Here is a 22823-nt window from a genome sequence, read left to right on the forward strand (position 1 = left end):
CCTGGAACAGCAGAATAGGAGACTTATTCTCTGGAATGGATGAAATGCACGGTCTCTGGACTTGAGGGTAACAGGCACAGCTGAGGGCAGGGCAGACAAGTGGTGTGAGGTAGGGAATTGAATTTCCCCTCTTCAATTAAAAAAAGGAAAAAATAGCATTTTTCAGTAGAAGAGCTTTACAATGACCTCCAGTGCACACACACTCACACACACACACACACACACACACACACACACACACACATACCACCTAGAACTGCACAGGAGTAACTCAGCAAATCATGAGAGCAAGCCAGTATCTATAAAGAAGAAACACAAAGCTGTGCACACCTTTAAATAATTCATCAGACAATCCACTGATTAATTAAATTAGACTGGGACTTCCCTGCCAGTCCAGTGACTTTGCCTTTCGATGCAGGGGGTTCGGGTTCAATCCCTGGTCAAGGAGCTAAGATCTCATGTGCCACATGGCCAAAAAAACAAAACATAAAACAGAAACAATACTGCAACAAGTTAATAAAGACTTTAAAAATGGTTCATGTCAAAAAAAAAAATTAGACCATCTTTTCCAGGTGAAAAAGATGCACAATAATCTAAACACTAGGATAATCTTGTTTAAAGTTATGGGCTTAGGTTTTCTGTATGCCCCCCTTCCTTCTCTCTCTCTCTCTCTCTCTCTCTCTCTCTCTATCACACACCCCCCTCACATGTTTTATTCCTATAAAAACTTCAAATATTCGATCCGAATTGGCCCTTTGAATTGGATCACCAAAACCACAAGTGAAGTTGCATTTCCCCTCTCTATCAGTATACTACTTGGTAAACTTAGGAAGGAGAATTAATGAAGGTCTGAGGAGACAGCTATGGACACTAGAATTCACAATTAAGTGGACAGGGCTAAGTAGGAGGTCAACTCAGAAAGACACCATAAGGAGCACCCAGCGTTCCATTTTATTAGTTGTTCTGAATCTGCAAGGAAAAATACGCCCTAAAAAAGAACAGAACTCAAACTTTAAAGATCATAAAGACTGAAATGAGACCTGGAAGTTCCCTTTCAGGGATCCAAGAAACATATCCTTTTTCATCAGAGCAAAGTACTTGAACTTTATTCTTCTGAGCATTCTTCAATTAGTTTTTGCCTCCCCGACATCAGCAAGTAATGCAAGAGGTTCCTGCCCGAGATAACTCAGCTGGGCATTTGCCAATGTTTCCAGCCACAAAACTGAGCTCAGAGCAGCAGCACAAATTCTGGACTCGAGTCAGGGCCTGACACTGCCCAGGGTTAAACTATGTAGGGGGCTCCCTGACACAAAGGAAGGTCCCTCAGACCGGCCACGTGGTAGATGATCACAAGTCAGAATACGAGCATCACACACAAGGGCTACATTCGATTTCACTTCTATCCAGAGGACAAGAATTAAAATCTTTGAGTCACCGAGGGCTCCGGGAGATGAGCTTCTCCGGCCAGCAGAGGCTGTGGAGGGGGCCAGTCATTATCTGTTGAACTCTGAGTGTCCCGGTGTTAATGTAAAACCTCTCCCAATCATCTTGTTTTCATTTGATGATTTCACGAGAAATTAGCTAAAGAGGTGCATTTAAACTGTATGTCTGCCATTTGGTACCATTCCAAATGATCTCATTTTTAAAAAATTAACCTATTTTTCATCTAATGTCCAGAATATACTTTTCTTGTCTCACATTTTTAAAAAAAGGGAAAAAGGGTCAATTCAAGTATCTGATCTAAACCTAAAGCGATTTAACATCATTATTCTTTGCCACTTAATAAATCTAAGTCCTGTCCACCTCATCTGTTGTGATTAATAAGCCTTTGTATACCCTTCTGTGAACCTGAATGCAGGAAGGATGGGGTTGGGCTGGAGGGGACGCACAAGTAGATTTTAAACACAACTCCTGAAAGATTCAGAAGTCCTGCTGATATTTAAAAAAACTGACCAAAAAGCAAGGTCCATCTCTGCCTGGTGGTGGGTGGGCCATTGCCTGACCCTCAATGAGGAAGACAAAGCAGAGTGAGCCCTTAATGCCCAACGAGAGGAAGGCGCACACCAAGAGTTTTATTTCAATCACTAAGAGTTTTACCAAACTTTTAAATATTTTCCACTAACAGATGGTAAAAGGGCTTTAGTATATGCAGACAAGTTTAAAATGCTTTTCTTAGGTGGTGCTAAATATTACTGAATCGTGTCCCAAGGATATCTCTGTTGAGAAGCCCTGACGGCTTCTCTTCCATCGGTCAGTGTTTCCAGAAGGCAGGGAAGGGTTGGAGAGATGGTGCAGAAAGCAGAACACTGCATAATAACATAATAACTGGAACCCAGCGTGAGCATGAGCAGGGGGATGGGATGGGACGGGAACACAGGGTCACCAGGAAAGGACACTGTCTTGTTCAGCTTGGTAGCCCTACTGGCCAAATGGAGGCTTAGAAATTAGTAGTTCAGTTCAATTCAGTCACTCAGTCGTGTCCGACTCTTTGCAACCCCATGAACTGCAGCACGCCAGGCCTGCCTGTCCATTACCAACTCCCGGAGTCCACCCAAACCCATGTCCATGGAGTCAGTGATGCCATCCAGCCATCTCATCCTCTGTCGCCCCCTTCTCCTCCTGCCCTCAATCTTTACCAGCATCAGGGTCTTTTCCAATGAGTCAACTCTTCTCATGAGGTAAGTACTGGAGTTTCAGCTTCAGCATCAGTCCTTCCAATGAACACCCAGGACTGATCTCCTTTTGGATGGACTAGTTGGATCTCCTTGCAGTCCAAGGGACTCTCAAGAGTCTTCTCCAACACCACAGTTCAAAAGCATCAATTCTTCGGCTCAATTAAATCAGTAATTAAATTGGAAATTAGTAAGGGCTCAAATCAGAGAAGGCAATGACACCCCAGTCCAGTACTCTTGCCTGGAAAATCCCATGGATGGAGGAGCCTGGTAGGCTGCAGTCCATGAGGTCGCTAAGAGTCTGACATGACTAAGCGACTTCACTTTCACTCTTCACTTTCATGCATTGGAGAAGGAAATGGCAACCCACTCCAGTGTTCTTGCCTGGAGAATCCCCGGGACGGGGGAGCCTGGTGGGCTGCTGTCTATGGGGTCGCACAGAGTCGGACACAACTGAAGCGACTTAGCAGAAGCAGCAGCAGCATCAAGGGCTCAATAAATAGTGCTGAGTGAATGAACAAGGGAAAGAAAACAAAGAACACCCTAAGAATACACGGTTCATTGAATGCTCCAAGAAAACTTTATGAACTTTTGCCCAAAATCAAAGCCTTCATGGTGGATGATAGGTGAGCCTCTGCTTACGATGGGGCACCAGCCTTGGGACCCAATCTGTGGGGGTCCCCGGAGTGGGGATGGGACCATGCGACAGTGGGACCCGTTCCCTGTGGGCTGTAACTCCACATACTTCTAGGAGACTCTGAGTGCATGGATAGTCTCCCAATGCATTCTGGCTGGTTTTCAACGTTCTTTCCCACATGTTTTAAAATCAAACCTACTCACAATTAGCCTGAGTGACTCATCTTAATGTCCCTTCCTCTCTCTGTTCCCCTGTCCTCTCTAGCACAGGTGGTGGAGAGTGACACCACTCCACTGGGGCAGAGTGATGAGGAGGGGGGCCCTCGGCTGAGAACTTGGCCCTCCTGCTTGAGCTGCCCCTGTTACACACGGGGTGAGGACTTCAGCCTCAGGGTCTTCAAGAAAACTGAGAAGGAGTCATACCAGCCTTCTGCCATGAGCATTTTAGGAGAAACTCTTTTAAACAGTATGGTATGTGCAAGATGTGCACGCTCAGTCACTCGGCAATGTCGCTCCTTTGTGACCCCATGGTCTGTAGCCTGCCAAGCTCCTCTGTCCATGCAATTCTCCAGGCCAGAATGCTGGAGTGGGTTCCCTTCTCCAGGGGATCTTCTGCACCCAGGGATCGGACCCAGGTCTCCTGCACTGCAGGTGGACTCTTCACCATCTGAGCCACCAGGGATGCCCTTGAACAGTATCCGGGTAGGATTTCCAGGTAGGATAGGGTTTGAAAGGTTTTAGCACAAGTGATTGAAAGGAGATAATCATTCATCTCATTTAAATTATCCCAAGTCCCCAGTTTTCTTCTGTATTCCACAGCTTTTAAAAAAGTGCAAAAAATATTACCTACATATCACCCAGTAGCTTGGCTACAAAGGCACTGGTGAATCCCAAGGGAAGACTGCTACCAATATTTAAATTTTTTATTTTTCACCTATGCTGCGTGATCTTAATTCCCTGGCCAGGGACTGAACTCTGGCCTCTGCTTTGGAAGCGTGGAGTCTTAACCACTGGACTACCAGGGAAGTCTCTCCTACCGATATTTAAACATGGAGAGAGGCACAATGATTCTGCTCCCAAGATACATCCCAGAGATCACTGCCATTTCCCCTTCAGTCCCAGTAAGGCTTCAGCTTTGCTAAGGGTTTCTCTCCCTCTCAACCAGAAGGCTATGAAGTTTACCTTTGGCAACACGGACATGGATCACAGGAACTTCCAGAAAGGCTGTCCTGATGGCTGCGACTCCAAAAGGGCAGGAAAAACCTTGGCAGCAACAGGAGGGTAGTGTGTGTTTGCGTGTGTGTGTGTGTGTGTGTTTAGGTGGGTTTACAGAGCTAAGGTAGCAATAGGAGGAATAAGGAAAGAAGTTCGTGACATATTCTTTAAACTGTGATGCTCACCACTCGATTTTGAAATTACGATAAATGGTGGCACGTCACATGTATGTTTGGTCATTGCCCCCACTTCTCCAGCTGTGGAGAGAAGCATGTGGCAGCCATGGGAAACCAGGAAATAGGCTTGAATCCAGCTGCTGGCCCATATTCAGAAAATAGGAAGTAAACCAATGCACAGCACAAACTCAAGACAGCCTACATATGGGGAAAACAAACAAAGTCAAAGTATGAGTCTCTCAGTGTGTCCTACTCTTTGCGACTGTAGCCCGCCAGGCTCCTCTGTCCATGGGATTTCCTAGGCAAGAATACTGGGGTGGGTAGCCATTCCCTTCTCCAGGGGATCTTCCCAAAATATATACATGTGTAGAGTTTTCACCTTCATGCATTGGAGAAGGAAATGGCAACCCATTCCAGTGTTCTTGCCTGGAGAATCCCAGGGACAGGGGAGCCTGGTGGGCTGCCGTCTATGGGGTCACACAGAGTCGGACACGACTGAAGTGACTTAGCAGCAGCAGCAGCAGAGTAAACAGAAGACTTCTTAGGAAGAAGACTGAGCGTGTGCTAGGTCCTCACACTTTGATAATGAGAAAATAGCACTCTTCAAGCCTTCGCCTCCTAGAAAAGTGACAGAAGCCATAAGGGAGAAACAGCTCTCTTCGGGAAAGTGTTCCCTTCTCGGGCAACACGGACACTGCCCTGCTCAGCGGAAAGAGCCGCCATTGCTCTCACCCCGTGTGCATCTTCAGTGCTCTGGGTGCGGACGGCCCGGGGACCAACACCCAGCTGAGCCCCAGCCCAGTGGGATGTGGCCACTTGGCAGCAGACAGAGGAGTCTCCTCTCCAGAGGGAGGTCTGTGATACCAGCCTGTGCCCAGATGGGCACAGAGGACATGGGGTTTAATTATACATGCAAATGTTCCCCTTCTGTGACATGAGTAAGTTAAAAGTGAAAGGTTAATATGGCAACAAGAAGAAAAACCATCATGGAATGAGAATGCTTTAGAGCTCTCGTTGAGGAAAATAATAGCTATGCTCTGCCTCACAAGACCACGACTGCACTAAAACGTCTGAAGCAGGGAGCCAGAAGAAGCTAGAGTGGTGTAAGAGATTCTAAGGCATGGGCAAGACACACCGTTTCTACCTGGCAGGGAAATTTGTCCTCTCAGTGAAAAACAGAACAGAATGTTTGACTGGTTACTCAAATATTTGCAATCGGCTCCCTCAGAAAGTAAAGCTTCTTCTTAGAGCCGTCACCATCAAATACTATTTACTCATGGCTTCTCCGTGCCACTGTTTGTATCCTGGATAAGATAATGTCTGCAGAAATGGTTTTGTATTTCTATCGAAAAACAGAAATCAACGCAGGAATACCAGAGACAGGCATGCCAGCGGTGAACACATTTCCTAGGCGTCATTCGCAATTCTTCTGCTCAGTACTGTAAGGGACCTAGAACCCCTTCACCAGTCCCGACTCTTCCTGGCACCTCCTGCCCTCTGGCCCTCTCTCACCCAATCTGGCCAAACAGAAAAGGAATCTGGAATGAAGGTAGAGCCCATGAAATTCCTTTCCGAGCTTCTGCCCGGTTTCTGGAACACAGGCCAATACAAATGTTCATAGCTATATTAATATATGAGCTGTGCACCAGGGAGATGATAATAAAACAAGCGCCCTTTGGAGTCCAGCCTTTCTGAGGCCCAGGTCTCAGTGTGGGAGGAGAGGGAGCCGGGACAAGAAAGCTAAAGGGCGGCCCAGGGGTGAGGACCCTAAGGGAAAAAGAAGTTTCCTCTTCTTGCCCTCCCAGAACTGCACGAAGCTCTTTCCCACTCGGTCTTGTCTAAACAGCCAGGTAAATAACACCAAGGTACATCCTATGAGCTTAACAAGATCTAGACCTTCAAGAAAGGAATTCTCTGGGTACATAAACAGGTCACATGTTTATCTTATTAAAGCATTCTATTCCCTGTTTGTATAAGAGAGTGTTTTTGCACTCCAAACCTCTGCAATTCTCGCTGAGTTTTCAAGTGCTTAGAAAAAGAGTCTAATTCCTTATTTAAGATTTAACTTCCCCAGTTATGGGTTTTCTGTGTATATGTCTTAAGTATACACACACAGATACATACATCCTGAGAGCTGCTTAGGATACCTATGGCAATGACAGAGTGACCTCATTACTGGTAAGACCACCGTTGGTTATATTTATTAGAAGTCCTTTAAAAAGCCGACAGAGAAAAGCAAATGTATGGTATCACTTATATGTGAACTCTAAACAAAGCAGTACAATGAACTTATCTACAAAACAAACAGAATTACAGGTACAGAGAACAAACTTATGGTTACCAAGGGGAAAGCAGGGGTAAGGGATAAACTGGCAGATTGGGACGGACATGTATACGCTACTATATAGAAAACAGATAACTAGAAAGGACCTACTGCATAGCACAGGGAACCCTACTCAATACCCTGTAATGAGCTATATGGGAAAAGAATCTTAAAAAGGGTGGATATATGGATATGCATAACTGATACACTTTGCTGTATGCCTGAAACCAACACAACATTGCAAACCGACTATATTCCAATAAAAATTTTAAAAATAAAGCTGACATATAAATATTCTTTGCTATCAGCTGAAGTACAAAATGTTATAGCAAATACAGAAATCACAGAGGTCAACCCCACCATGGAGGTATCTATTCAACAAATTAGGTTTCATAGTCCTTATATCTGAAAACTAAATATGGTAAAAATGTACATAAAGACAGGCTTTCATGTTAATAGTAAACAAGCCTCCATTTTTTACCCAATTTTTGGAATTATGGATATGTGATAATTCCCTATCACAAGCAACAAAAGAGAAACAAATTGGATTATAAGTAAAACCTTTTGCACTGCAAATAATACCATCAAAAAAGTGAAAAGCAGGATGAGAGAAAGTATTTGCAAATCATATATCTGATAAGAGACTTATATCCAGAATATATAAGAAAATTTTACAACTCAAAAATAGAAAGACAAATCATTTAAAAGAAGCGAAAGAACTTGAGTAGACATTTCTCCAAAGAAGGTATACAAATGGCCAAAAAGCACACAAAAATATGCTCAACAACATTAGCCATCTGGGAAATGAAAATCAAGACCACAAGGAGATACTACCTCACACCTAGACGATGGCTATAATAAAACAGACAGACAATAACAACTTTTGGCAAGGATGTGGAAAAACTGAAACTCCCATACATCACTGTGGGGATATACAATGGTGCAGCTGCTTTGGGAAACAGCTTGGCAATTTCTCAAAATGTTAAACACAGAGCTACCATCTGACCCAGGAATTCCACTCTGAGGTATATACCCAAGAGAAATGAAACCCACGTCTACACAAAACTTGTACATGAAAGTTCTTATCAGCAAACGTTGGGAAACAACCCAATTGTTCAACAATAGATGAATCGATAAACAAACTGTGGTATATCCATTTTATACCATGTATAAAATGAGTATTACTGGTGTATTCATTCCAATAATATTAATGGAACATTATTCTGCCATAAAAAGGAATGAGGTACGGATGCACGTTACAAGAGAGATGGGCCTTGAAAACATCATGCTAAGTGAAAGAAGACACTCATGGGTGATTACATTCATACAGAATGTCCACAACAGGAAAAATCTATGGAGAGACAGTGGATTAGCAGCTGGGAGGGTACTGGGAGAAGAAGCGGGGTAAGGAGTAACTGGGTACGGAGTTTCTCTCTGGGGTGATAAAAATATTCTGCCACTGGAACTGGTGATGGTTATGGAACTCTGTGAATACGCTAAAAGCCACTGAATGGTATACTTTAAACAGGTAACTTTTATGGTATGCAAATTATATCTCAATAAAGATACTGAGAAAGTAGGATGGTGTTTACAAAAGCAGTTTAGAAGTCCCCTAAACGTAGCAATCCGGAGAAGGCAATGGCATCCCACTCCAGTACTCCTGCCTGGAAAATCCCACGGACGGAGGAGCCTGGTGGGCTGCAGTCCATGGGGTTGCTGAGGGTCGGACACGACTGAGCGACTTCACTTTCACTTTTCACTTTCATGCATTGGAGACGGAAATGGCAACCCACTCCAGTGTTCTTGCCTGGAGAATCCCGGGGACGGCGGAGCCTGGTGGGCTGCCGTCTATGGGGTCACACAGAGTCAGACACGACTGAAGTGACTTAGCAGACTTAGCAGGCAGGCAAACGTAGCAATCTAAAATATATACATGATTATGGGACTTCCCTGGTGGGCCAGTGGTTAACAATCTGCTTTGCAATGCAGAAGACACATATTCCATCCCTGGTCAAGGAACTAAGATCCTACATGCCACAGAGCAACTAAGCCAGCATGCCAGAACTAGAGAGTCTGTGCGCTGCAACGAAAGATCCCGCATCCTGCAACTAAGATCCAATGCAGCCAAATAAAATAAAATAAACAAAATACATGCATTATTAGAAAAGTGGGGTACCAGGTTCAATAGGTTTCTCCAGGTGCTTAAAAAAAGTTGAAGTGGAAAAAAAAGCATTTTTTTCAATTTCAGACTGATTAGACTAGGCCATTTTGACATTTTCATGCTTTCAAATTCCTCAGCATCATGTATTTGACAATGTGCTAAACAGACAGCATTAATACTTTTTTTTTTTTTTTTTTACTGACGCTTCTAAATTACTCTTTAGCTCTTTTATAGTTTGCTAGCATGTCCAACGTGTTCAGTCTAGGAGTGAGTTCCTTTCCATGGTGTGTAAGCAGGGAGAATCATGGGAACTAGGGAAAACCAGGCTTCTGGGTTCTTTCCACCATTCAGTGAAATAACTTGTAAGTTTGAAGGAAGGCAATGTGAGATGACATTAATATAAACCGAAAATACCTATTTTCCATCCCTATAGATTATTCCTGAAGTCATGCAGAAGTCATAGCTTATAAAGTTTGATAGACGACAATTTTCCAAGGGAGAAATACTAAATAGAACAGTGAATAGATTTTCCCTGAGAACTTACTTAGCTAAAATCTCTACTTTATCTCAATGAATTCTTTAGAGTCTCGGACATAATCTTTCATTTGTTGGGGGTGAGGGTGGGGAGATTCTCCCCCTTAAAAGAATGTACACGTTGCCCAGAAATAATCATGAAATTTCACAGCAAAGAACATGGAAACAAATAGTATTATCTGAGGCTCACCAGCAATGCCATCCTTGATTTATTAGGGACACATGCCCTTCTAAAAAACATTCCCGGTCACCATTTTTTTCCTAATAAATTAAAAAGAATCTCCACTGAAGAGAGATGATTCTTTTTTAAAAGTAAAATGTGCATTTAAGATAAGGGTGGGATGGGGGGAGGGGAGGGAGGCTCAAAAAGGAGGCAATATATGTATAATTATGGCTGAAATAAACGCAATATTGTAAAACAATTTTCCTCCAATTAAAAAACAAAACAAACAAAAAAGAGAGCTTTCTTCTCTGTCAGTTCCAAGCTGAGGCACTCTTTTCGGATGAACAAAACTTACATCTCTAATTAACCATTTCCTTGGCACAGAGCTTCTCAAAACAAAGCTTTCAGAATTACTTATAAAAAAGCTCAGCATTTCAACTGGGTCCATAGAAGAACTCTAGAATTTGCATTTCTATTAACTTTCTAAGGAGCTTCCCTGGTGTCTCAGACAGTAAAGAATCCATCTGCAATCCAGGAGACCTGGGTTCGATCCCTGGATAGGGAAGATTCCCCTGGAGACTCCAGTATTCTTGCCTGGAGAATTCTATCTTCTCCAACTCATACTGACTCTGCTCCTCTGGGGACCACACTTTGAGGAGCACGGCCTCAGGATACACAGAGTTGCTACTGGCTAGGTCAGCTCCTGGCTGGGCAGTTTTCTGCAAAACTCCACCAGAAAGGAAAGGCAAACACCACCCAAAGGCCAAACACGCTTACATCCAATATTTAAATAACAGCGGTGACCATTCACTTTTGGGGGCTCGTTCATATTGCTTCTCTTCCTGGTCTCACACCACCCTCACTCTTGCCCATCCGAGGTGTGATTCTAGGGATTCTTCTCCTCCCAGCCATCCTACACGACTGTAGCCAGGTCTGTTCAACATGTCTTTCTCCCCAGATGTAACAGGAGTTTCCTCTAGTGGGCCCTCACCAGAGCGGACACAATCAGCTGGAATTTGTAATTGGGACTAAGACATTTCTGTCCAGCTGCTCTTTTGAACAAGAGGTATACTCACAAGTTGTTGGCAATTGCCATGTTCTACCACATGGGCTGGGTATCAGAAAAAACCCATTTACGAGCACAGAAGCAGGGATGAGCAAGGACCTCCTGGGCTCCATACAGGTCCCTCCCCCAACCCCTGGCTTCAGTGGAGGCCTGACGCCCTGCTGTCCCCCTGCCCTTGGGTTCACTCCATGAGTCAACCCCAAATGTGTATGCGTGCGTGCTAAGTCACTTCCGTCGTGGCCAACTCTGCGACCCTATGGACCGTAGCCCTCCTGGTTCCTCTGTCCATGGGATTCTCCAGCAAAGAATACTGGAGTGGGTTGCCATGTCCCACTCCAGAGGGTCTTCCTAACCCAGGGACCAAACCTACGTCTCCTGCAGCTCCTGCATTGCAGGCAGATTCTTTACCACTGAGCCACTGGGGAAGCACCCCCTCGACCCGTCCCGCAAAATGTGCACCTCCTATTAAATTCCCTTTCTTGTCTAAACTGGCTGAAGAAGATTTGTTACTTAAAACCAAAGGGGCCCTAATTAAAACTGTTAACAAAGTCAATCTTTGAGTACCTTTCCTCTCCGTTTCAGCTCACCTTGGAGATTGAATTCACCTTAAAACTTCATCCTACCCAAGTTTACCTGCTTCTCAATATCTCTGCACTGAAGCCCTTTCTTACACAGATGATTCCCTGAGCTGTACATCACTATGTATTTCAAATCCAGGACCTGCCTGGATTCCTCTACAAGAGGCAATTATAATTTATATTTCCCTCCAAGACTAGGTAGGGATAAATGAATATAAATCGGAAATCAATATGAATCCATGTGGCTTCCTTCTTTGAGCATGGGAAAAAGAAACCCAATATACATGTTTTGAATTAAGATCTAATGGGAGGTTTCATTTACCATGTTCAGTTCAGTTCAGTCGCTCAGTCATGTGCAACTCTTTGCAACCCCATGAATCACGGCATGCCAGGCCTCCCTGTCTATCACCAACTCCCGGAGTTGACTCAAACTCATGTGCATCGAGTCGGTGATGCCATCCAGCCATCTCATCCTCTGTCATCCCCTTCTCCTCCTGCCCCTAATCCCTCCCAGCATCAGAGTCTTTTCCAATGAGTCAACTCTTTGCATGAGGTGGCCAAAGTACTGGAGTTTCAGCCTTAGCATCAGTCCTTCCAAAGAACACTCAGTACTGGTTTCCTTTAGGATGGACTGGCTGGATCTCCGTGCAGTCCAAGGGACTCTTAAGAGTCTTATCCAACACCACAGTTCAAAAGCGTCAATTCTTCAGCACTCAGCTTTCTTCACAGTCCAACTCTCACATCCATACATGACCACAGGAAAAACCATAGCTTTGACTAGACGGACCTTTGTTGGCAAAGTAATGTCTCTGCTTTTTAATATGCTGTCTAGGTTGGTCATAACTTTCCTTCCATGTTAGATTAATTTAAATATCTAATTTTTCATTAATGTTTCTGAATACCTCCAGCTTTCCAGCCACTTATTTTTATGGGATTCATATTTTTAAACAGCATTCTTATCTGCCTACTTCTTGGTTCAACCATACATGTGGTATATTGTACATATGCATGACCAGGGAGAAGAGGGCATTTCTTTGTTTCTTTGAGTCTAGCTACTTCTCTTTTTTTTAATTTATTAAGGTATGGTTGATTTACATTACAGCTACTTCTCTTAAAGCGCAAAAGAGACAGAGTAGATAAAACTTTGTGTCACTTAGGGCACTACATCATACCTGGGATAACACATCTGCTCTTTAAGTTTTCAAAGTCACTAGACGCTGCAAAACCAGAGGTTAACAGTGACTTGATTCTCTTTGTCTGTCTGATGTTATGTAGCCTCTGAATTTGATTTCAGGATTTGGGTCTTTTTAAATCAGGACTTCTGGGAATTATCTTTGGCAACTATATGCTTAGCAGAAAAGTCTGATTATCTTGGCTGCCTTGTGTCACATAACAACAGGTAGTCCCAGACACCCAGTGGTTTTCTTAGAGTGGGTTGCTTTCTTTATGGTAATCAAGTTACTTGGCCCAGCTGCCAGGAACTTGACTGCCCAACTAACAACTGGAAATAGGACTTTAGCCACAAGGAAGGAAGAAAACTCAGATTTTCCTAAACACACAGTGAATGAAAAATTTTGCCTGGTCACTAACACATCTGTGTTTTCCTCATGAAACAGAAATGTCAATTTGGAAAACAATATAACTACAGAGGTTTCTCCACCTAGGGAAGTTTCACATGATATCTGACCTGGCCATGAGCCCAACATCCATCACGAAGGACTTAACATAAATTAATTTAAAACTGGAAATGAGGCAGCTGACATTGTTGACTAGTTTCCTCTTGTTAATTCACGGAAAAGATTGAAAGGACCTAAGCTATGGCAGATCATAGCTTTGAAAGTCAAAGAAATAAGTAACAGAGAAGAAAAATTCTCTTATTCCACATTTTAGGTATTCCTTGGGTCAAAACTTAAAGAAGGAAAAAAATGTACGGTGATACATGGGACATACTTTTCTCATCCAACTCTTCTGCACCATATGGATTTTCCCCAGGGGAACAGAAGACTATAAAAGAAAATTAGCAACGCAGGGACTCCCACACATAGGAATACCTGTAGGGATATCAGATGAGAAGCATAGACGCTACTCCTGTCTATACAGGGACAGGAGGAAATACCACGGAAAAAGGGGGGCCCGAGGACCCAGACAGGTCCTCTCCTCAGATGCCTTTCAGGGCATAAACACAGAATTGCTAAAATTATAACTTGAGGAAACACAGCATAGGAGGTTTTCTTCCTAACATCTTCCTTCTCCCAAAAGCACCAATCTGTCCGTGATTAGAAACACTAATGCCCACTTTAAACCTAATAAAAGGTGAGGTCTCTTTACCTTTGTGGCTTAGGAATGAAAAGACACTTGTTATTTTCAAGTCACACTCCTATTTTTAGGAATGACTTGGAGACTTCTTCACAGTTTCCTGGCCACAATCTGCTAGACTGTACAAGTACGAAGTTCCAAGTGCAAAGCACTGATTGAATGCATTCCACTGCCCTGGATTACTTCTGACTAGACCACAAGTATCTAGAAGGTAGGGACTGTGGTACGTATTTCTTTAACCTAAATCAAAGCGCACAGAATGCTTGGGAAATTTTTTCAGGGCAAAACATGCTTATCTTAGTCTTCAAACAAGTTTTCATTTCCACAGCACGAAGCAGAGGAGATGCCTTTGGAAATATGAACAGGTCATCCAATCAACTATTGTCTTTTTTGTTTTCTTTTTTTTTTTTAAGTTTGGTTGCACCCTACGGCTTGCGGGATCTTAGCTCCCAGGCTGGGGATCAAACCCCTGTACTCGGCGATGAAAGCAAGGAGTCCTACCCACTGGACCGCCAGGGAATTTCCGATTCAACTATCGTGGAGCTCCACAGCATGTGTATTCACTAACACTCAACATAAGCATTCAGAAGAGCCATTACTGACCACAAATATCATTAAATGTGCATGGCCGCCTAGCCGTATTCTATTTTGGGGATCTCATTACTACCCAGGAAATGATTTCATACTTCATTGTCTCAAATCGCATCATCCAAAAGAATTAGGATAAAACTGTTTCCTTAGAGAACATCTTTCCTTCGATCTTGTGTTTGCATATTATCTTTTGGGGCCACCCCAGCTTTCTCAGCTCGCAATGCTGGCTATGCAGCAAACTCTGAAACAGAAATATTACACGCTAGAATCTTACCATTAGGAGGGGACAGGAGTCACTGTTGGAAGAGAGTTAAAGTCATAATATGCCAGTCCATGTTATGAGAGAAGGAGGAGAGAGCTGTGTGACCTCCTTGATTTGACTAGAAAGCCAATAGATTACTGGATGTTACCAAGAGCTTTTGACATAGGAGGGAGGGTTCAAATTATGAAAGCATGTTGGCCTGAACAAGTTTTCTTTTAAACTAGCAGCTTTTAGCAATTAGCACAACCTTGCAAGACCTCCCATTTACATAGGAGAAACTGCACCATCAGTTTAGAAAAATGGGGTGATGGTAAGGATGTAATCATTGTATTATGCTTTATCTGTAACAAATCATGCCCCCTGGAAGTTCCAGTGTGTTTTAAATTCACATCACAGGAAAGAATTCTTAATCCCACCACTGGCAAATACAGGAATTTCAACTGTTCTGATGCAATAATTTTAAGTAAATAATTATTAATTTCTTACTTTCCAACCTACCGGTCAACCAGAAACACACAACTGCTGGTGAAATGACACTAGGTAGGGGTCTCACTAATACATTTCTTGCTTTCATCCTCCAAGCATTGTAAATTACAAACTGAATTTACCATCCTCCAAGTAGGATCCATACCAGCATTCTGACTTTCTAAAAATTATCTTTAAGCAGCAATGAACTAAGGATGGGCTGTGATTTGGTAAGTATTATTATTAACATAACTTTTCTTTCCCTGTTTTTAAAGTCATACCTTTGAATTTTATACTACACATGTGTTTCTTGCTCTGTACGTGTGCTAAGCCCTTCAGTCGTGTCTGACTCTTTGCAACCCTAGGGACTGTAGCCCGCCAGACTCCCCTGTCTATGGGATTCTCCAGGCAGAATACTGGAGTGGGTTGCCATGCCCTCCTCCAGAGGATCTTCCTGACCCAGGAATTAAACTTGCATCTCTTACATCTTCTGCATTAAAGAACCTACAGGGGGATTCTTTACCACTAGTAACACCTGGGAAGCATGTACTTCCAAACACACTAAATTTTTCAAAGCACACTAAATTTTTATCTGTTCTGAAGCTCATGGACAGATAGGAGACTGGGTGGGAAAAGAAATCCAAAATACATGAATTTCAAATTCTAAACCAATCTGCCAAAATTGGATAAGCTGAAATGACGTTTAGATACTAACAAAAATATTATTTGTCTCAAGAACTTAGATTAATTACTATAATATTCCATTATGAGAAATTTCTATTTATAAAATCTCATTGCTACTCTATTGCTAATCACTTCAAGTGCCGTCTTAATGGTTTATTAAGTTCAGAAAAATATTTTTAATGGTTCGTAAAGAAAACAGTACAAAAACACCAAACAGTGCAAGGTCCTCTATTAGGAAGGAAAGATATTTTGATCAATTAACAGAAGTGCTTTGCATGTCATTAGAACCCATTTAAAATTATGACCTACATCATCTTAGAAAAGCAGCAGTGTTTCCCAACAATTTGCAGTCATAATCAGGAAAAGAGGAGCGTATTTAATAAGACAGGTACACGGCTAACATCCACAAACAAATTTATACACGAAACGCATGAATTTAAGACAAGTAAGCCAGTCATTCCTGACTTTACCTTAATAATGTGATATTGCTGCCAACAGGCTAATGTAACCCATGGGTAGCCCAGTTGGCTTGCAAGTGATGGTATCAGTATGTGAATATTTTAGAAGAAATCGAGTACCTGATAGTTTCATGAGAAGTTCCGATGCTGCTTTAACTGACATATCCCGTCTTAGCACGTTGCCCTTTGCTTCCTGGGGCTTAAGAGTGTCCTCAGAGATGCTCGCGGCTGACACTTCAGACTCAGGGCTGAACACATAGCTGGACCGAGGCAATGTGACGCTTAGGGTCTCCTCTTCCTTAGGCTCCTCTTTTATTTTAAAATTGAGATTCATGGGCTCCTTCTGATTTGCAGCTGTCAAAAGAAGAAAGGGATTACATACATATACATATACGAGAGACCACTCTTGCTCTTAGCTACTCCCAACTGAATGAAGTTTGGAATGCATGAACACACCGAGCTAACACCGGAGGGACCACAACCCCATCAAAATAGGCTGAGCCCTCGGCACAAAATACAAGACACTCCATGAGAGCAGGACTTAGGAGAGTGTGGGCTTCTGAATCTTTGGAACTTATCGTATTTCAAGAAGTGCTGCCTCTACAAAGTGTCTGGGCATTTTCTCTTTGGTTTCCCTCAATGTCTTCTTTCCAGCATATGTCACTGCCTCTCTGACCTCTTAGCACTCTCCCTACCTAATCCTGTTATAGAATAATGCATTCAAACAGTTACTCTGCCATAAAACATTGAATATAAACATGTTAGTCGCTCAGTCGTGTCTGACTCTTTGTGACCCCATGGACTGTAGCCCGCCAGGCTCCTCTGTCCACGTAACTCTCCAGGCAAGAACACCAGAGTGGGTTGTCATTTCCTTTTCCAGGGGGTCTTCCAGACCCAGGGATTGAACCTGGGTCTCCCACATTGCAGGCAGATTCTTTATGGTCTGAGCCACCAGGGGAGCCCCTAAACATGAGTTCATGGCAATAATCCAAGCAAAAACCTGGACAGCAGTGGTCAGGTGAGGATGGAGAATCTGTCAAAGAGAAAAGCTCAGCACAGAGATGTGATGCTGTTGCTGCTGCTGCTGCTGCTGCTAAGTCACTTCTTTTGCCTTATCATATAAGCTGACCGCTACAGCCCCACAAAGAGTGGGGCATGTATTTGGTGCTGTCTTGCTGGCCTATATCTTGTAGTCCAAATTATCTCCTAGCCCATAATGGGCATTTTTAAAGGAAAACAAAATATTATTTTCTAAATGTAATTTTAGTTTTGCAGAAAAGCTGCAAAGATGATACAAAAAGTTCCCACACATCCTTCACCCAGAGTTTCCTAAAGTTAACATCTTATGTAACCATGGGGCATTTGTCAGAGCGAAGCAATTCCCATTGCTATGATCTAAGATCCAGATTGTAGTCAGATTTCACCAGTTTTTCCACTGAAGTCCTTTTCCATTTCTAGCATGGTTGGCTGGTGTGGTGTGTGTGGTCAGAACAAAGCTGACTGGCCTATTATGGGATGGATTCTGTGGCTTGGCTATACCACAGCAAGTCTTCCCCACTGCGCTACATCCTACTTCCTGGTCTTCCTTGGGAAAAACCAAGAAGGAAGACAAGCAGCCTCGTGAACCACTTGCCACTTTCACAGGCATCTCACTTCCCTTTAAAGGGTCAGAGTAGGAAAACTTTAGGTTGGTTATATTAGGTATACTGGTATTTTGAGAAAGAAGATCTCATCCCAATACAGAAATTTTAGAAACGCTTACTAGAATGAGCCTTAAGCTGATACCTGCTTAACAAAGAAAAAAAAATAAAAGGATAAATCCCCAAAGCAAACACCTATCACCCCCTGCCCACCACCTGCCTCCAGCCAATACGTAAGCACAAAGTTCTTTCTTTCTGTCTCATGCCCCACTAAGAATATTTATTCTGGAATCAGAAGTTCACACAGACCAGCCTATTTGGAAACTGGACCCCAGCAGGCTACTGACCTTTGGAAGTTTGACTACCTGAAAGATGAAGTGAGTGTGCATGCCCAGTTGTGTCCGACTCTTTGTAACCCCATGGACTGTAGCCCGCCAGGCTTCTTCATCCATGGGATTTTCCAGGCAAGAATACTGCAGTCGGTTGCCATTTCCTTCTCCAGGGGATCTTCCCTGCCCAGGGATAGAACCCACATCTCTTATGTGTCCTGCATTGGCAGGCAAGTTCTTTACCATTGTGCCATCCGGGAAGTCCAGACAGACAAAGAGCTAAGACTAAAACCCAAGTCCATGGATTGTCCACTTTGTATCCCTTCCCACCATCACACCATCCCTCCATCTCTGGTCTCTGTGTTACACCAACACTTGAATGTAACTTGACCTTCACGTCTTTGCTAAAATACCACCCTCTCAATGAAGGCCCTGACCATCCTAATCAAGACTGCAACCCCCACCCCACAGTACCCCCGATCTCTCTTACCCAACTTTAACTTTCCTTTTTACTCCAAAATGTTTATCACCGGAAAACACTTCATTGTGGACTGGATTTTGTCTGCCCACCTCCCCAGATACATACACGGAAGGCCTAACTCCCAGTGTGACTGTATTTGGAGATGGGGAGGTAACTGGTTAAATGAGGCCATTAGGGTCGGGTGTGACCCTGATCCAATATGGTTGGTGTCCTGAGAATGAAAGAGACACGAAGGATGTGCATACACAGAATAAAGACCATGAGGGACGCAGCAAGAAGGCAGTCATCCTGAAGCCAAGGAGAGAGGCCGCAGGAGAAACCAAACCTGCCCGCACCTTCATCTCGCACCTCCAGAATGATGAGAAATACATTTCTGTTGTGTGAGCCACCAAGACAGCCCCAACACACGAACCCATACTACATCATTTTCTTGTTTATTATGTTAACAATTTATGGTCTACTTCTCCAGTTCAAAGATAGGTTTTCATGAAGGCGATGACCTTTATGGGGTTTTCTTTCTATTTTTTCACTTTCTCCCTCAAAAAATTCGTTTTATTGTGAAATAAAATGTCATTAAAAATGTGCATAAAACTGATATGTAGAGTTTAACAGGTAGTTATAAAGTGAATGACACTGTAAAAATCCTTTTGGGTCAAGAAACAGAAAAGCCCTGTTTACTTAACAAATAGGAAGCTCATGAGTCGGTGCGTTATGAAGAGAGGTGTGTCTGTCATGGGCATCCTTCCTGAGGTCTGGGGAGTACATTCGAGCTCAGTCACTTCAGCCGTGTCTGACTCTTTGTGACCCCATGGACCACAGTCTGCCAATTTCCTCTGTTCATGAGATTCTCCAGCCAAGTATACTGGAGTGGGCTGCCATGCCTTCCTCCAGGAGACGTTCCTGACCCAAGGATGGAAGCTGCATCTCCTGCATTTCCTGCACTGCAGGTGGGTTCTTTATCCACTGAGCCATCTGGAGAGCCCAGGGAGTATGTTAAACCTTTCAAAAATGAGCTAGGAGGGAGAGCGGATGCTCACTGCATCCTGTCTACTTCCCATCATCACAGGCAACGACCTTTTTTTTTAAATGCTGACGTACCTTGAGGGTGTAGAACAGGGCCTGGAACAACACACAGTAGGTACTCAACATATATTTGTTGAATGAATAAAATATGTTGGTCACAAATCAGTGATACCTGTTGGCACTCCATTCATTACAACTCATGGTAAACAAGAACTATGAACCCCAAAATATTTTACCAAAGGCAATCGGAAGTGCTTTCCCAAGGTATCATCAGATCCGGGATAAAACTTCCCAGATAAAGGTAAAAGCTCTGCTACTACACTACAACTCTTATTAAGGCGTTTCTGACTCATCACTTGGACTTTGGTATTACTAAAGGAGGAACCCAGAACAATCTCCAGAAAAGCGCTGAAAATCTGGTCCAGTGGGGACAATGCCTTTGGAAACTGAACCCAAGAAAACAAAGCCGTGCCTAGAGCAATGTCCAAGCATGTATTTTGGACCTCTACAGAAGGTAACTCCTAAGAGAATCCTGTTTGGTTAGCACATTTCTCCCCTTTCAACTACTTCTGGAGGAGTTTTTATCAGCCATCTCCTAAAGTTTCTCTCACCTAAGCCTTTCTTCCAGAATCCTTCATAAAACCTTTTCCAAGGGTATCCTAATTTAGTGGACACAGAGTAATTAAACGGATGCTGTCTATTAAGTCTGTAACTTCAGTTCTCTGGGAAGGAACAATACGAAGTGACTGGTTATGTATTTTAAAAATGCTTTAGATCTGCATATTTTATTTTTGAAACTTTAAAAAAATATTAAGGTGAGGCTAGGAAAGAAATAAGAAACTGCTGGAGCCCTAGAAGCAAATCCCAACTATTGGAGACGACAACCATTGAGCTAATGTTCTCTGAAGGTACAAGGTAGCTTTTGGGAGCATTAGTCAGAATACATGCTATGTAAGATTTAAGGGGCAAAAAAAGATATTTGGCATTGTTAGCACAACCCAAATCTAACAGAATTGCAATGACACTGAAAAAAAATACACAAGCTGTATGTTGCTGTTTTTGTTGCTATTTTATAAATTTGCAAGGTACTTCATACCTGGTTTTCATTCTGACAATGTCAAGAATGGCATAAAATGAACAATGTGCTAGGGAGATGTAAATGTAGCTAATGACGTATCAAAAAATATGTGGGAAACCCTCATTCGTCCAAGTTTAAATTTCCCAAACATTTAGGTCTAAAAAGATGATTTAAAAATAGCAATATGAAGGCTACACTGCTTTCTTTCAATTATCAGAAATATTTGCACTGAGAATAGTATATAAAGTCTTATATTTTAAAATTAATATGACAATAATTGCCATCATTTTTTTTACTATCATACTTTAAAAAAAAAACCTATTATCTTTTACAGAGAAAGGTGGAACTAAAGATGTTTTCTTTCTCTTTGGGGAAATTGCTAGAGAAAAGCAGTAATCTATGACTCACTGCCTAGTCTTTGCTCCACTCTTACCACTAAGAAGATCTGTGCACATATGGAACTCAATTCATAAAGAACTTTCCCAGCAACTGCCTTGACTTCTGTTTATGTATCTTAAAGCTTCCAGACACTCTACTTAATGCAGCAAGGAAGCCCAACTAACCAAGAGACCCCCGTCTCTCACTGTTCAAGCATTTTGTGACCTGAGAAAATTATGACTAAAAATTATGTGTATCTGTTAAGTCAATGCACTCAACGGAGCTGGGTTGCCACTGAAAGGAAATAAATCAGTTTTTTTCTAAATCAGGATTTAGAAAGGATTCAAGATAAATGCTAATATGGGAAAGGAATGGAGAAGCCACTGGGATAAAATGATTCCAAGTTTCTAATAGGCCAGCATTAATGAGTTGTAAAAGGAACCGTCATTCTAGCAAGGTGTCATCAGTGTCATCAATACACACTGAGATTCTGTCCAAGCCCCTCCCATCTCTGACCCCAGGACAATGCTACATAACTTCCTTAAAGACTGTTATTTGGAGACTTCCCTGGTGGTACAGTGGCTAAGACTCTATGCTCCCAATGCAGGGGGCCTGGGTTCGATCCCTGCTTAGGGAACGAAATCCCACATGTCACAACTAAGAGATCGTATGTCACAACTAAAGATCCCATGTACCACGACTAAGACCCAGCATAGCCAACTAAGAATATTTTTTTTAAAAAGACCACTATTTGTTTCAATGATGCACACAACTAGCATTTGAATTGTTATACAGGAATTGATCCTTCCATCAACCACAGGAGACAAGTACTATTACCGTCTTCATCTTAGAGGTGAAGGAACCAAGGCCCCAGGAGGTTAAGGGACTGACTCCTTCACATCAGACATTAGACTTCAGGGCTTCTTGCTGAAAACACACCCAAGCTCTCTCCTTTCTCTCCGACACAGTCCAAGTGCCTTTAAGGATACTGAGCCAAGCAGTTGCACCGTGGGCGTTGGACAGAAGTGATCTGGCGTGAACTAAGCATCGTTAGTGAGAAATGAGGAAAGGGTGGGATGTAACCTGAAGGAAAGGGACATTTTCTGGTAGGGAAGAACTTTCTAAAGATCTAAGAGGGCGGAAGAAGAGTCTGCAACATGACTGCTTCTGTTTCGCCTTGTCCATTCCCTCTGGTGAAGGAAAACGACACTTTCCTTGAGTTTAATAAGGCAGAGCTCTCTTTCAGTTCAGAGTCTGGCAATTTTGTGACTACTGAGCTGCTCCATGAAAAAGTTAGGCCATTGAGAATTTTATTTACTACCTCCCTCTAAAGCAGAGCCAAAGACTCTTGGACCAGGAAGGGACCGCAGATTGGTGGTTTTCAAAAAATATCCCAAGGAACCCTAGGTCAAGCTTCAGGGGTTCCAACAAATATCGGTTTCAAAGCGAAGCTTTTAAAATTATTTAACTTAATTTAAAAGTTCATTTTAAAATGTGGATCCTTAGCTCTGTTATATATAAAATGTTATCTCACTGGAGACCACTGATAGGTTAACTTACATTAACAAGTTAATTCAGTCTAGTGTATCACTTG

The 22823-nt window shown here is 42.7% G+C and overlaps 1 protein-coding gene across 6 annotated transcripts in view; it reads right to left on the reverse strand.

Annotated features, from left to right (window-relative positions):
• The window catches only part of ZNF827 (zinc finger protein 827), a 190338-nt gene that overhangs the window by 99673 nt on the left and 67842 nt on the right, over positions 1-22823 (reverse strand). For all 6 annotated transcript variants that reach the window (XM_027567456.1, XM_027567457.1, XM_027567461.1 and 3 more), the window contains exon 5: positions 16421-16654. In XM_027567456.1, the coding sequence (XP_027423257.1) occupies positions 16421-16654 (234 nt within the window). The remainder of the gene's footprint in view (positions 1-16420; positions 16655-22823) is intronic.

This window comes from Bos indicus x Bos taurus, chromosome 17 (assembly GCF_003369695.1).
Source record: "Bos indicus x Bos taurus breed Angus x Brahman F1 hybrid chromosome 17, Bos_hybrid_MaternalHap_v2.0, whole genome shotgun sequence".
Lineage (NCBI taxonomy): Eukaryota > Metazoa > Chordata > Mammalia > Artiodactyla > Bovidae > Bos > Bos indicus x Bos taurus.